The sequence below is a fragment of the Simochromis diagramma genome, unplaced genomic scaffold, assembly GCF_900408965.1.
Source record: "Simochromis diagramma unplaced genomic scaffold, fSimDia1.1 OVJJ01000669.1, whole genome shotgun sequence".
NCBI classification, from domain to species: domain Eukaryota; kingdom Metazoa; phylum Chordata; class Actinopteri; order Cichliformes; family Cichlidae; genus Simochromis; species Simochromis diagramma.
Window position 1 is genome coordinate 5424003 of NW_024387458.1, and position 16208 is coordinate 5440210.

Genomic DNA, 16208 nt, shown 5'->3' on the forward strand with positions numbered 1-16208 from the left:
ATTATTTATACTCTTCTCAATAATCAGTGGAAAAGTTTTATTGGTGTTCAAGCATTCAAACCAATTTTAAAACTGCTGACCAGCTTTTTGCAGGTTTCTTCTGGGATTTGGCTGGAAGGCGTCTTTGTCAACACCATAATCTCCAACTCCCTGCAGATTCTCTATCAGAGTAAGGCGGGACACTCCAAAATGTCACAAGATGACTTTAAACCTAAATACAGCAGGGGGGTGAATCATTTGGGGCTTAACAGTATGTTTGTGTTGTGTTTTTACACCTTTAAGCACCCACACTAGACACACACAACCTGTTTATGCTATATTCTCTTCAATAAACACAGTGTTCTGACATCAGGTTCCTTATTTCATTCCACTCTGCCAGATGCCCTGCTTTGTTAGCAAACGTTTTAAACAGTCAAATCCTGTACAAGTGGCCACAACCTTTGAACACAACTCCATATTTGACAGAGACGTTACCCTTCTCCCTACCATATTTGCCGTTTCATAATTGACCCACAGATTTCAGTTCAGTTTACTATAACTGTCCCGGCTGGCACAGCTTTTGGATGCAGTTGCTAGTTTCAATAGAGAAGAGGTTTTGAGTGGGCGGCATGTGAGCGTTTGATATGAAATATTAGTCTTTGAAAATGTATTAAAACAGGAAATGAGTCAGTTAGAGTGGCAGATGTGTGCGGGCCTGTGCTGGACCTCTAGCAGTATCTTCATTATATGAAAACCGACTCTATGAGATCCTAAAGAAATTCATTTTAAAAGTGAAACTACTGATTTACTGGGGTTTTCCCATATAACCATCTCTAAGGTTTACAGAAAATGCCCTGAATTCACAACATGTTGAACCTTGTAGTGAAGGCTGCAGAAGGCTAGAGAAGGAAACACAACATGGAAGGCCACTCCTGTTGGCTAAGAACAGGAACATGAGGCTGGAAATTGGACAACAGAAGGTTAGAAAAATGTTGTCCATTCTGATGAGTTTGAATATTTGCTGTGGGATTTAGACGGAAAGCTCAGAAATGGGTATAAACAAACAGACCCGTCTTATTTTATATTAACTGATGGCTGCTTTCAGCTGACTCTACCTCACCACGACACAAAGCTCAGATATTCTCAAACTGGTTTCTTAAACATGACGGTGAGGTCAATGTACTCAAATGGCCTCTGCAGTTATCATATCTTCAGTAGAGCACGCTGGGATGTGGTGGAACAGTCTTGGATGATGTGAAGGCATCAAATCTGCAGCAACTTATATGATGCTGTCATGTCAACGTCGACCAAAATCTCCAAGATATGTTTCCAGCTGAATCTATGCCACAGTGTACCTAATAAAGCGTTAGTGAGTGTACATCTAGTTTAACTGATCATCTGTTTCCCTTTGCTTACAATCTCTATGCAAAAATTGGCAGTTTACTGTGTAAATATTACAGCTGTATAAAACTTGTAGTTGCATCTGAAACACAAAGGAAGTTTACAAAAACAGCATTTTTTAGTAATATGCATTTTAACATAGTTTTAACACTGAGTCATTAAACTGTAAAAGTCACTAACTACTGTTACTTCTAAAGAAATCGGGGTTTATAGAGCTCCTGGTGGTTTATGAGGCGATTGTGGCTCAAGAGTTGGGAGTTCGCCTTGTAATCGGAAGGTTGCTAGTTCGAGCCCCGGCTTGGACAGTCTCGGTCGTTGTGTCCTTGGGCGAGACACTTCACCCGTTGCCTACTAGTGGTGGGCAGAGGGCCCAGTGGCGCCAGTGTCTGGCGAGGCCAGGGTGGCTGTGGCTGCAATGTAGCTTGCCATCACCAGTGTGTGAATGACTGGATGTGTAAAGCACTTTGGGGTCCTTAGGGACTAGTAAAGCACTATATAAATACAGGCCATTTACCATTTAGTGTCCCCAGGGAATGCAAAGCTGTATGACCTGAGTCAAACACATACTATAAGACAAGCAGTGTGTCATTAACTGGACAGGCAACAGGGATGTGCAAATAGTTTATTGGCAGATTGACAGATCATTGTTTAATGTATATATTCTGTGACAGAATAATTTGAGATTGTAGATATAGTCAGAATTATTTTCTAGAGCATGGATTTGAAACATGGACAGTCATATTCATAAGAAAATACTGATTAAGAAAAACCCCAAACACACAAAAAGGCGAAATCATTCAAAGAGATGCACAGTAACTTAAAACCTGACAGACGCTCATCACAGCCAACATGTCAACCAACATGTGTCCTTCAGTAAACTAAGGAAAAAACAGGAAATGTAGCGAAATAAAAACATACTTGGTTCTGTTTCCGTTATGAGCTTGAGGAATGTGTCGTTAGAGACGTTTCTGCTTGAGTTAGTGTTTAAAGACATTTTTTAAGTTAAAGTTGGTGTTTAAATGAGAACGAGCAGAGATGCAGGCAGGCAGGGATGACGACAGATGACGCAAAGCGGACGTTTTCCATTCTAACTGTGCTAAAAATCACGAAAAACACGACTCGTCTCTAAAAGCCTCTACCTGTCATGCAGGTGTCTCCTAAACAGCAGTATAAAAAACAAAACAGAAACATCTGCATCTGAGCAGTGATCCGTTCGGACAGTTTTGTGTACATTCCACATGTCAACGTCTAAAATAACAGTACTCTGATACAGAAAAAGATTGCATTGTTAGGCAGATTTCACTACAATAATCAAGAAATGTCTTAAATATGTGTTTCTTGTTCTTATTACTGCACTTTTACCCCTAACCCCCAGAGGATTCACATAGCTTCATAGCATCATCGTACACGAGCGCTGGCTTTTCAGAACATGTTTGGACATTCAGCAGTTTTCATTCTCACAGCTTTGTGCTCCATGAGACTCCAGCCAAGCCCTGCCTATACACTTATTTCTCAGCACTGAGGAAGCAGCTGCTACGGCCATACGAACACTAAGATGATGAGTTGGAATACACACTTTAGTCCTGTCCAGATGTTACTTCCTGCTCCTTTTGACCAGCACCATAGAGCTCTAAGGCCCAGGTAGGCATGGCAAAGATTAACCGCCATCATCATAACTTCTGAGTGTGTATCGGTGGTTAACTGTATCAAAATGGTAAAGCTAAATTAAAGGCAAAGGCAGGAGCAGCCACAAATGAATGTTCATTTATCTCTTATAATTAAGAAATAAAGGCTACGGTATTTCATATTGATCCCAATTATCTTTCAACCTTCAACCAATAGATTGAATCCAATTATTTCTATTATCCTTACACTGTGTTTTAAAGTCAAACTAATTCACAACCTTAACGCTGACTTTTCACATCTTTGCCACCTTCACTCCTAAGTAACGTTATATCTGTTGCGGCGGTTTTCGGCCAACTGCACCAGCTCGTCGACGGTGTGCTCCAGGCTGTAGAAGTGCTTCTTCAGCAGTCGCCGGTTCATCCGTTGGTCTCTGAAACCCATCTCCAAAAGCTGGTCCATCTTGGAAGGGCCTTGTGTGGTGGCTGGGTCGATGCCTCGCTGGAAAAGAGAAGAGAAACGTGGGTGAATTTTTACCAAAGCAGGGTGGTAAGAGGAATATAATCAGGGATGTGTATCTTATGATTATGAGGTTGTTGTGACTAAAACTGCACTTTCTGTGGTTTCACTCATGTGGCTTCAGAAGGACTTCCAGAAATCCCTGGGAAAGCAGCCCTAAGCGCCCTCGTTCTGTCAGTAAACACTTTACTGATCGCTTCCCCTCTCATCCAAGAGGCTTCTACAGAATTAAGGGGCTCCACCAAGGCCCAGTACAAAATAAATAATAATTAGTGTGAGCTGTGAATTACGCGAAACTACTCTAGCGGAGTAAAAGGAGAAAAATCTGGAGTTTAAAATGGATCACTGTTTGAGGATGGATCACTGATTTAATATAGAAATAATCACATGATCCATTATATTGTTGATTATAGCAACTGTAAGAATTAATTAACCCAAAAATAATAAATAACACAAAACTTAGATGCATTTTTAGTGCAGTACCTTATGGGATTCAATCATAGCAAAAAAGAAGATACAGAGTATAACAGAGATGTTAAATTTTCTTTCAATCCTCATTAAATCCTTGAAGAGATGATACATTCTGGCATATTTGCTTGTGTGTGAGTGTTTCTAAACAGCAGGATGTGTTATATACCTCTACTGAACAGCTTGGTCCAGTGAAGAGAGCCTTATAAGCAGATGCTGCCACAGAAAGAGCTCCCTTAACAAGTCCCTCTGTGATTCCTCCTTGGCCCCTGCAACGAATACAGCGCTGTCGTTACACAACCTTACACAGAACAGTGTTACAGGAAGCAATGTGGCACAGTTAGCCACGCTGTCACGAAACGCAGACAGCATGCCACATATCTAAGAAATTTTACCGATCCTGCAGGATATTAATAGATCAAACAATAACATGAAACATGAACGTGTTAAAGACAGACGCACATTCAACAGAAATAAGTCGTTGTTGTTTTTTTGTACCTTGGCTGCAGAGCATTGCTGGGCCTGGGATTATATGTCTCAAAGGCACTGGCTGCTGAGCCTGCTGATCTTGACAGACCAGATGATACTGCAGAACAGATAAAAAAGGGAAATTACACAAAAACAAAGGTTAAATGAGGAACAAAACCCTTCGCTGAAGCACCAGATCCTTAAAGGTGGTGTGCAGTCTAACTTCCTTTCTTGGCTTAGTGGGCAAATTGTGTTTCCTAAATAATGTGAGCTGTGCTGTTATTTATATCTAATGTAGTTACACCTAGCTGTGGCAGTGATACTCACCATTGAGGTGGACTCTTGGTTGATGCGGCTCATTTGGGTCACAGGCTGGAGAACTGGGATCGTCAGCCAGGTAAAGTGCCTCAGACCTGAAATAATACAGAAACTTTTATTTTTAAAAAAAATGAGGCTAGTTCGGGCATTGGGAAAAATCCTGGCAGGGAAAAAAATAATAACATTTTGCTTTCATATCATCTATCATCCAAATGTGTTCCCCATCTAACCTGGGTGAGTAGAGGGTCGGCGGGGGAAGCAGGGGGTCAGGGAATGGCACCACTTCAGGGGTTAAGGTCACCTCATCCACAGTTTGGGAGGCACAGGGCATCTGGTTCACACTGCTGTTGATTTGAGTGACTAGTGGAGGCCCAGCGTTTCCCAGTGAATCCTCAGCAGAGGCCACCTCTGTCAGCTCCTGCCTCTCTCCCAGTAGTGCATCCCTGCCCGGCTCCATGATGGACTCTTCCTCTTCCTCCTGCTCTACATCCGATTTGTCCGAGGCCAGAGCAGCAGCACCAGTGTCAGGCTGCGACATGGCGGAGCTGTACATGGACTCCCCCAGAGGCCGGCTGGTGTCAAAGCAGTCTGGGAGGATGACGCTGTAATCGTCAGAGGAGACTGAGGAGATCTGGCTGCTGATCTGAGGCACAAGAGAAGAATATGAGGATATTATTACATGAGAATTTCTATACAAACTTTCTTACAATAGTTTAGATCTAATCAAGTCACCTCATCCCAGTCTTCCCCTTTGTTTCCATCCTCCTCTTTCTCTTCTCGATCATCCGTCACGTTCTGGGTACCATCACAGGCCTCAAAGTCTTTGTCCTCGTTATTATGACGTGAACTCATACGCAGGTTTTTATTCTCTGGTTCAGGTGGAGAAACTTGCAAGAAGGAAAGAAATGACTAAAATCAACATTTGGATATTGAGGTCACACCATAACATACAAATAGAAACAGACATTTCGGTAGAAAAAAGCAGAAACGAAAAAAAACCCAGATGTTGTGCACTAACTTGGCCTGGTTTTCTTTTTTTGGGCAATCCAGTTGAGTCCTATGTTTGTAGGCAGAGCTGAAGTTTCAGGTTTAACGGCGCCGATCTCATTTCCTTCTTGAAACTCGTCGGTCTCCTCCGACTCATCTGTTTTCTCAAAGTTCAGAACCGGGGAAACTACTGGAAACGTGTAAGAGTAGCACAAAAACAACAGCTTAGCACATTAAACAAGATGATGTTGACAACTGATAAACTGGTAGGCTCCTCACCCTTTGGTTCGTGGCCGCAGTGCTGGAGCCTGCGAGGGGGTCTGTGGTCGGGGGCTTCTTCCAAAGCGAGGGATCGCATGACGGTCTCACACAGGAACTGCGCTCCACTGATCTCATCGTCCCTCTCCTCCTCCTGGGCTACAGGCGTAAACACCTCCTTCAGATTCCTCAGTTTCCGTCCTTAGGAAAGTCCAACGAACAATTAGATAAATAATTTTGCACTTCACTTACAGCCTACGGGACAGTAAGAATTTATTTAAATATACGTAAGCCAAACTATATGAGAATGACTTTTGAAGACATTCTCACCAAACCTCAGTCACATATCTTGGAACAACTATATCTTTAAAACTTTAAAACAAGACACCATGGGCAAAAATAATTACAACTTTGGCTACCACGGTTTATAACTGAGATAATACAAGTATTTTGACTCCCTGCCATGATGGTGCTGTAGGATTAGTTTAAATCAGTTGTTAGTTTATGCATCCTAGTTCTAATTAAACCGCATGGGAGTGCACTTAATTAAAAAAAACTGACATTTTTTAAATGTAATAATTATTTGATTTGATTTAAAAATCACACTTTAAATCAAATCATGTGATATTGTTTGGCTATTTAACTGCAAACACCATAAACTTGCATTAAGTCCAGAAATTAAATCACGAAAGGTTCGAGTGGGCTGATCAGTGAGCCACCAGACAGTTACAGCAATTAGCTGGCTTGATTTTTAATCGACAGCTCGTGCGCTTTGTTTCGATGGCTGCAATTTCTTCCTTCCTGATAAAGTTTAACAGCGTTGATCCAGCAGCCATCACTCAGATGAATACTATCTTGGATGACAAAGACACTTTTATTTTAAAAGTTAAGTATGATTAATGCTTCTGTGTTAAATCTACACATTTGTAGAAACCTTCACTAAAGTTTGAAGTGCACTTCCACAGAAAACCGCCACCATTTTTTTTTTAAATGACTGGAAGATAATGATTGAACTCAAAGAGAGAAACTCCACCAGCAGCTAGTGTCTTGGTGGCAAAACTGTTGAGCTATCCAAGAATACGGCCGTCAGGCACTTGTGTTGACTACACTGTAGGCTCAAAGCAGATTCAACACATATAGTATAAGTCATGCGTAAGTAATTAAGACTCATTGTGCAAACCAAATCAAATTAGAGGTACAAAGAGCTTAACCTGAACTGAAATCTAATGTGTAAAATGACTGAAGCTGCCCTCTAAACAGCTGATTTAAGGCAAGAATACTTTTAATTCAAAAGTTTAAATTTTATTCCTTTTTTTTTTTGCCTGTCCCGTTTGGCTCTTTTGCCATCAGAATTATTGTCTAAAGGCGAAGAAAGATGCCCAACGGATTTACTTTACCAAATGGACCATCCCAGCCTTGTGGCAATGGTCTATTTGATTCACCTTTTATTGTTTATTTTATTTTATTTTCACTTGCTAAATACGGGACAGACTTGACTGGGGTTAAATGTTAAATTTTATTCCTAACATCCCATGGCTTAGTTTTCCAGTAATTGTAAGAATTCATACTGAATACACATTACTCTGTGTGTCTTCTATTACTCTATTCGCCTCACCAAAAAGTTTTCGGACTCCTGAGATCTCCGTTTCCTCTTTTTTGGGAGATGGGCTGGACTTGTCCAACACAACAGTGCAATAGGGAAGAGGGGATATACACGGTGTCAAATCTAGAAATGAATGAAGAGAAAACACGACACAGTTTACGTTTCTAAATCCTGATGCGTTCACTTGGTTAAACTGTTAAACCTGAAAAGAACAAAGTTCATCCAAAACCTTTATTCAAAAAACAGATAATGAATAATAACAGTTATTCTTCTTGTATTAAAGCATTAAACTTGACTCACCTGCAGGGGTGTTATGAGGAACCTTTTCCAGGTCGTCCGCAAAATTTAAATCCAGCAACTCAAAAGATAGAAGATCCTTAATAACAAAACAAATTAGGGAAAATATAAAAATAAGTGCCAGTGTACTTCTGCCAAGCTCTGTGTATAATTAAGAGCCAAGTACTGTTTGTTATTCAACAGATTTCACATATTTTCCTTATAAAAAAATTGCCCTTGCTGCTAGCTTTCAGGAGTATTGACTGAAGCTACTTTAAAGCATGTTTTAGGTTTCTGAGCTTTTCGAGTGCACACCTGTGCAGTCATGAAGTCCACTGGAGGGAAGTAGTAGTCTTCAGAGAAGAGGCCTGCCAAGAAGCCAGTGTGGCCCTTCTTGGCCCGCGCCTCCTTCTCCTCTGGCTTCATCTCTTCCTTCGGTGGTCTTAGATCTTTCTTCTGAAGGACAAACAAGTGTGCCATCGTTAGTGTCACTAAAGCGTACTGAAACTTTTCAATTCATAATATGATTTTTTTTTTTTATTTTACTTCTGGTGTTTATAGTATATGATCTTTTGTCATGCATTAAGCTTTTTAATTCTGTGTTATTCTTAATTTTCTATTTTTATCGTAAGTACACAGAGTCACATGCTCACATACTGCAGTAGAGAACATTAAATATGTACAATGATTTACAAATTAGTTCCTATTTATTGTAAAATACCTCAACGACATTATGTCAAATGTTGAAACAGATTTTTTATTTTTTTTTGCTGTGAGCAGAATTCAAAAACCTTTAAAAGCAAAAGTGATCCTATTCTTGCCTAATAAAGGAATCCACTAGCTCAGCAGTCCAGAGCCTCCTACGTCAGACTTTTTGTTTCATTATGCTTCAAATGTTTGCAATGGCTCACGGGTCTGGAAAGCAGGCAGGCCGGTTTAGTGGGGAGATTCTTTTACTATGAAGACGTGCAGCTGTAATGAAGAATGTGATCTGAGATGTTCCTTTGTTGCACAGGACAGAACTTCCTACAAAGTCATGTCACGTCAGCACATGTCTTGAAAGCCTGTACACAGTAGCATTACTACCCAAGTCATGTGTACTAAGGCCCGTCTTTACCATCAAGTATACTGGGTTTTCAAACTTTGATTGGTAAGACCACAGGACTGTTTTCCACTTTACTTCAGGGCATTTTAAAGAGGCTCAAAGAGCCTATACAGTGATTTTCAATCCACTCCTGCTGTGCACATACCTGCTTACATACCTGCACAGCAGGTATGTTCTTACAGGTGGATTGTAAAACGTAGCCCCATTTTTACTTCTAAAGACCTCAGCCTGCCTGTGATGCTATGTTTTTGTGCTTGGTTGCACTTTGCTTCACTTTTTTTAATGTGTTTCTGGCGACATCACAGTGGTTCTCTGCATGTTTGATTTGTTTTTTTACACTGGAAAACCTTCCTGACCATAAAGGGATCTGAATGCGCTCCTGGGATCGAACCAGAACTTTTATACTTGTTAGGCAAAAGTGTAAACCACTACGCTATGAAACCACACATACGCTAAATTAAAAAAATGTTTCAACATTTGATATAATATTACTGGACTGTTTTCGATTAAAAAATATAGCTTAATGTTATAATATATATTGCATTATAATTTTACTGATATTTTGCACAGCTGCCCAGCTTTTTTGAGAAACGGTAATTAATTTGGTAACTGATCTATCCATTATTTTTAGAATTTATTCAAAAGGTCACAGTCACACAGGCCTGGAAACTAGTTGGTGGACAACCTATACAGATGAAAAAATAATTATTCACAAACCGGTTGCGAGTGATTGTTGTGAAATCGATTTCTAAAGTTCCTTTCACAAGGCCTACAAACAAACTGGTGACCACGTAGATGGTTGGCAGTGGTTTGCTGCAAACCTCCTTGTGATTCCTTCGGTCGCCAACATGATGTCGTGTGCATGGAAGATGCAAAGCAAACACTCACAAACTACTCACCAAGCAGCAGTGAAACCACGCAAACTGGAAACGGAGAACATGAAGTAAAAGTTGCGCCCTTTAAAATGTCGTGGTTGAAGCAGTAAGGCACAGCTTTTACTTTGAAGACAGTTGTTCTCTCTTTTAAATTTCTCTGCAGCTCAGAGAGTAAAAGGCTAATCTTTGCACAGATGTTAGCATCTTCCAGGCTACAAGCCTGTGCAACAATGGCAATCTGCTAGCAACCAAAGAAATCACAAGGAGTAGTAACCACCCAACAACCAGTAGGGAAAAATGCACTTTTCCCTCAGGTCGCCTGTGGGTCATCCACTGGTCCCCAAGCCCGTGTGACTGAGGTCTAACTTGCTATATTTGCTGTGTTATGAAAAGCAAATCCACACATTTAGCAAACAGGAAACATTTAAAATGCATTTTAACAGTTTAACTGATTGTAGAAAATATTTTAATGCTTCTGTTACGGTGTTACAGCCCTATAATTATCCTGTTTGTTTCAGAGAAATATGTAGAGTGCGTCATCCGTGTCCACGACTAACAGCCTGAATTAAGTCAATAATCTAGATGTGCACATGTTGCAGCTGTGCAGGGTGTTACTGAATAGCAGACTTGCCAGTCGTTTTCTCTGATGCCTGAGTCCGGTGCGTTTGTCTCTTTGCTTGACCACGATGCTGCACCAGACACGCGGGCCAAACTGAGACCCACAGTGCGCCAGGCGCCAGTGGGAGGTGTACGTCCCGTCTGTCACAGGAGCAACTAAGGCCACACTGACCATTCCCACATGTCCGGGTGGCAGCAAGGGCACCGGCACCTCCCTCTTCTCCTCTGATGCCAAGCTGAGGTTTCCCCACATGAACACTAGCTGGGTGCACGTACACACATACACAAAACACAAAATAGGAATACACATGCGAAAAAGCACAAAGACGAGAGCATGCAAAAAAGTCACATAACTAAAAGAATACATACAATCAAGTCAGGGGCACACACACACACCCACACCCACCCATACACACACACACACACACACACATCCATTCAAACAATGACAAAGACTTCAAACTTAAACTACAACACAGATTAACTGAATTAAAATAATAAATATCTTAGACAGAGAGGGCGTTAGTGGTATTACGCTGGGTAAAAAATTTTAACAGGTGTTAGTGGATAAGACGAGGCTATGAGTACAGTGGGGGCTCAAAGTGGAAGTAAAGCAGGAGGGAAAGATAGAGTGCAGCCTGTCCTCTTGACGAGTGGGAGGGGTACCTTAGTCTCTGAGGTCCAGCAGATAGAGCCCGTGTTCTTCATCTTCCAGTATTTGATGAACTTGGTACCAGGCTCCAGATTGGTGCCGTCAGGCAGATTTTCATCCAGAAACAAGGCAGCCATAGTGGGCACCAAGGACGTGTGCGAGACCCCGGGACCCCTAGTTTCAAGTGTACAGAGCATTGTTGAAAAAAGCCCTGGTTTCTTATAATACCCATCTTTTGTTCTCTACGAATCAAAAAAGCAGGACCGCAGATTTTTTTTTTTTTTTTTTTTTTGCAGCTCAAAAGCAATTTTCTTAGAAAATCTATGAAGCAGCAGCAGCAGTTTTCACATTGAGGTAGTTCCAACAATTTCCACCACCCCAGAGCAGCCAGCGATACACTCATACAGACTAGATTACAAAGATGGCATATTTTCATTTCTTTTCTTGGAAAAAAAGACTTTTTTGCATCCATGCTGGGTTCAAGGTACCCAGCACTGTCGGACGCTCTTCCGAGGTGGCTCTTACTCTGGACTGGAGGCCTGGGGTTCAGGGACCAGGGCAGGGATGGGACCTTGGGCTGGGGCTGGACCTGAGGCTGTGTCTGAGGCAGTAGGAGGGGACAGGGCAGGGACCTGGGTGGATGTGGAGGCCATGTTTGTCAGAGTGGCTCTTCCTGAGGTAGAGGGCCCACTCCACTGCAGCCCCCTCTTCTCCAGTCTCAGTTTCTTCTTGATTTCCTTCACTTCGGCTCTTAGCTGCCTTCTTTCTGCTTTGAGGCGCTGTCGTTCGGCCTTGCGCACTGTCCTGTCTCCTCGCCTTGGGAACCTGGTTTAAAATGTCATCAGGAACACCTATTTGTGGACTATCAAATGTTTATTTTCCAAAAACAAAATCATAAAAATTCCCATTGATAAGTCATTAATTACAGTAATCTAGCTGCAAGAATAATTTACAATCCCACTTTGTGTGTGTTTCTATTCATATTTTTCCTTCATTAATGCAGAGTTATCCTCAGATTAGGTTGTTTACCTTAACTCTCCTGACATTCCATGTTCTGGGATGGAGAGAGGTGTCTTGGTTCTCACGAGGTTGTGGCTAGGGTCATGGCTATGTCTGCACATCTCACACAGGATGCAGGATGGGCACACGCTGGCGGGGAAAATAACAAAGACATTAATGTAAACATTTACACAGCTACTTAAAAAACACCAAACATGTAAAAATGGTTAAAAACAATGTTGTGATGACTAGAGTTAATTTCATGCATACCTGCACTTGTAGGCTCCTTCAGAGGTGAGTTTGTTGCAGCTGCTGCAGTTTGGGGTGTAGCCAAGGGATCCATTCGAGGTGGAGGGGCCTGGTTTGGGTCCCATAATACCGCCAATAGCCCCAATTGCCTCAGGGGGACCTTCAGGGGATTTGTGGGTACAACACTGGACAGAAAAGTCGCTGCACATTCTTTCTACTACCTCCTTTACCACCTCATCCTTAAACTATGAAAAACAGAAGCAGAGCACAGTATTTTATTTAATCGCAAATCAAAAATAAAATGTTCAATGTAAAAATACTGCTTCACAGCAGCGGTTAAATTTTACCTTCTCCATGTATGATCTAAACCACATAGGAGGAGGCTCATCATCTGGTTTGTTCCCCTTGTTATCTTTTACTGCTACCTGCATGAAAATACACCATTCTTCAGTTAAGTGACAAAATCAGAGATTTTAGCTTTTAATAAAGAAGCACAAACTTTTTCCCCCAACAGGCACAAAAACTTAACTGACTTGAGGCATCGATTTTATTAAAATGATTTCAAAGACACTGCACATGTGAGAATCTATAGGGAGAAGAAAGTTGGGGGGAAGAGTAGAATTACTTACAGCTTCTCGCTCAGGGGTGACCTGCGTGCCTTTGTCCACTGTTTTAACCCTTGAGGGGTAAGGAGGAGCGGGTCGAAGGTCTCCTTTCAGCTCCTTCACCTCAGTCTTCAGTGGGCCCCCACAGGCCTGTCCTTTCATCTTGTACACATTCATGTGCAACTGGTTTCCCTGCTTCTCTGCACTCTGCATGGAGAATTGGCATAGAATGCAAACCGCAGTCAAGTGACACAGTAGCAACGTGATGTGTATACAGATGCATAGTACATATACTGCACATATATTCTGTTATTTTCACCATTTGTTCTTCTATAACTTTAGTAGTCTAATTAAGGACACAGTTGTGTTGTTTATGTCTTAAGTGTAGTTTTACGGTGCAAGTTCTCTATGTAAGGATATATACTATAGCAGTGGTTCTCAAACTGTGGTACGCATACCACCCGTGGTACGTGGGCTCCCTCTAGTGGTACACGTGAAGTCTCCAAATATTTTTAAAGATTGAATAATATACCATGTTCTGATTGAAAGATTTCTGAAAAATTAAAATAGTTCTGCTATCACTTCCAACATAAATGAAGACAGAAAACTAAACAGCAGTGACATTTTTAGGGTTACTGAAGTTGGGCTAGCTGGTATATAATGATATCCAGCGACACAGCTATGTTAGCATAATATAAACACAGTGAAGCTGGAGGATGAACGCTAACTTTTTTTCCACTCGATAAAAGTTAACGTGAGGGTTCCCGATGGGTTGGGACAAATGCAATCACATGGCAGGATGCTGGAAATGGACCAAACTTCAGTCAGGAGAACGACTGAGATAATCCATCCACAATACGAGGTTAGTCATTAATATACTGCTGCATGGGCTGGGCTGTAGTTACACGGTAAGGTTTTAAAAGCTGAGCTTTAAAATGAACTGGGGTGATAATAACCGAGAGAGGCTGACAGTGATCAATGCCATTTTTAGGGGCTTGTTCAGATTAAATAGAACAAGATACACAACAAAAACACAAGAGCCTTAATAAATGCAGAGTAGTTTAGACCCAGAAGCAGGTTTCATCACATCATCACTTAAAGATTGGATATCCCGCCTGCTGTTAATGTTTTAATGCCGTACAGTTGTTATTATTATTATCACTTGTCACATCCTGTTCTGGCTGCTGTTACAACCAAATTTCCCCTTGTGGGACAATTAAAGGATTTTTCTATTCTGTTCTATTCTAGTCTATTCTATTCATGACAGTTGAAATAAATAACATTCATATAATAAATAAAATTGTCTCGTGTAAACTGTATATGCTGTTAAGTAACCCTATACTACTGCACTTTAATGTCAGTCATAAGGGTGGTACTTTAAGAGCCATATATTTTATGAGGTGGTACTCTTTTTGAAAAGTTTGAGAATCACTGCTCTACAGTAACAAAAGCTATCACTCTGTCATTTCTGTTTAAACCTAGCACTGCTACAGTACCTTGATGGCTTCTTCATATTCATCTGTGGGGGGGAAAAAACAAACAAACAATAAATAACTTCACATTTTGTGACTCAAATTTGTATTTTTCCCTGGTATTTTGATATTTCCATGTAGGGGTACACCAGGAGTAAGGGTCAAAAAGTTTAGGTTCCAAATGTATTAACTTACCAGTTAACAACTTAAAAGACACAGCTTGACTCCACACATCATTGTTTACTGTTATGCATATTATGCTACATGTCCTGCAGGCAGAGCTGTGAGTATTCAACACAATGCATACAAAACCGGTTTGCGTGACACACATATTTTATAACTAATGCAGAAAAGCATGTTGATCACAATCCCTGTAACCAAAAGGCAGTTGCCTACACCATGGAGTGTTTGAGCCTACAATTGAATTACCCATTTGTTTTACTGTGTTACCTTATGACTCTGTTTAACACCTTTGTGTGGACCACATGTTTTGCATGGCCTTTCAATGGTTCAGCATCAGTTTAGCTGTTGCTAAGTCCACTGTATTTAGGTAAATGTACCACCAAAGTAAATTCTGAAGACAGGACTTGACATAATTTCTACAATACATATTATGAATGCCAATATTATCTATCATAGATCCATATCAGGTTAGGAATCTATCAGTTGGACAGCTTTCCTGGATCAAACAGGTCATTAGGGGGTGACTATGCATGTAAGCACAATGGGTTAAGATGTAGTTAGGGAAAAGAGTCTTTGTTATCTTAGTTAACAGAGGTTTGTGCCATTTCATGCTATAATCAAACATGTATTTGAATTTTGAGTACATTAAACCAAGCTTTAAACAAATGCTGGCTACATGTATTTTTAACAAAGTCCTGGTGATTTACCTTTGAAGGAAGACCTATGCCTAAACATATTCAACATAAAATATATAGAAAACAAGCAATTAAATATTGTCCTCACCTTGACTGTTTATGCAAATCTGAAATATAAGGTAAATGAGATCAAAATTAAAAACTGAACTTGGACTCTGCCAAAACATTAGCACTGAAAATCTGCAATGTACACAATCCCTTACCTCTTCATTGTCTTCGTCAAAGTATTTCACTTGAAAGTGGTTGATCCCAAATGATGCTTTGATCTGAAAAGTAACGCAGAACAATTGAGAGCAGTTCAGTTTTTCTCCTCACACGTGTTAGGAAAAACATGACCCATGTCTGAGTCAGTGAGAAAGACCTCCACAGCTGGATACTGTATTATACATATGTAGTAACCTTAAATCAAACTGAGCACGTCCTCTCTTGTGTGTCTATATTTTGTAAAGCTCCGGTTGGCTTAAAAAAATATTATTTACAAATACATTATTGTTATTGTCGTAACAACATCGATTATCCTTTGGGAGCTCTGTTTATATGTCTAGGCCAAAACGTCTAGGCCTACTTTTTCACTAAACTGCGCCAGCGTTTAGCCAAGACTCTGCTAGCTGCTTACCCAGACTTCAACAGCTTCCCACTCCAATTTATCCATATCCTGAGCCAGAAACCTCTTCACGTTCCCCCGGAAATTGACTTTAATAGTAACAGGGAGCCCCATGTCCGCCGTCTATGGGTGCTTAATGGCTATCATTTGCGTGAAACCCGGCCTGTGTGAGCCCCGCTGCCCTCGGATGTTTTCTCTTGTTTACATCGTCAGCTGCGTCTAGAAAAAGACGGTGACGTTGCGCGCAAGCG

At 41.0% G+C, this 16208-nt stretch overlaps 1 protein-coding gene across 2 annotated transcripts; it reads right to left on the reverse strand.

Moving 5' to 3' along the window:
- Positions 1–1987: 1987 nt before the first annotated feature.
- Positions 1988–16184, reverse strand: nbr1a (NBR1 autophagy cargo receptor a). Of its 2 annotated transcripts, XM_040013997.1 has the most exons (22): positions 15970–16184; positions 15557–15619; positions 15442–15460; positions 14500–14522; positions 13028–13210; positions 12746–12823; positions 12420–12643; positions 12180–12299; positions 11676–11975; positions 11165–11324; positions 10512–10760; positions 8216–8356; positions 7925–8000; positions 7637–7747; positions 6043–6222; positions 5795–5953; positions 5509–5663; positions 5007–5419; positions 4786–4871; positions 4489–4576; positions 4160–4259; positions 1988–3504 (listed from the first exon to the last, which is right to left on the reverse strand). In XM_040013997.1, the coding sequence occupies exons 1-22, from the start codon at positions 16069–16071 to the stop codon at positions 3322–3324; spliced, it is 3213 nt and encodes a 1070-aa protein (XP_039869931.1). In that variant the 5' UTR covers positions 16072–16184; the 3' UTR covers positions 1988–3321. The 2 variants fall into 2 exon arrangements, with proteins under 2 accessions (XP_039869931.1, XP_039869932.1); XM_040013998.1 differs by lacking the exon at positions 11676–11975 and having other exon boundaries at positions 15970–16183.
- Between the last annotated feature and the right edge of the window lie 24 nt (positions 16185–16208).

What these genes read in the sequence shown, in the direction of transcription:
- nbr1a (XM_040013997.1), bottom strand. Translation starts at nt 16,071, where the DNA reads ATGGGGCTCCCTGTTACTATTAAAGTCAATTTCCGGGGGAACGTGAAG. An exon ending in TCACCCCTGAGCGAGAAGCT is followed by an intron (nt 12,824 to 13,027) that starts GTAAGTAATTCT and finishes ATTTTCATGCAG; the next exon opens with GTAGCAGTAAAAGATAACAA. An exon ending in AGGAGTCCGAAAACTTTTTG is followed by an intron (nt 6,223 to 7,636) that starts GTGAGGCGAATA and finishes GACTTTCCTAAG; the next exon opens with GACGGAAACTGAGGAATCTG.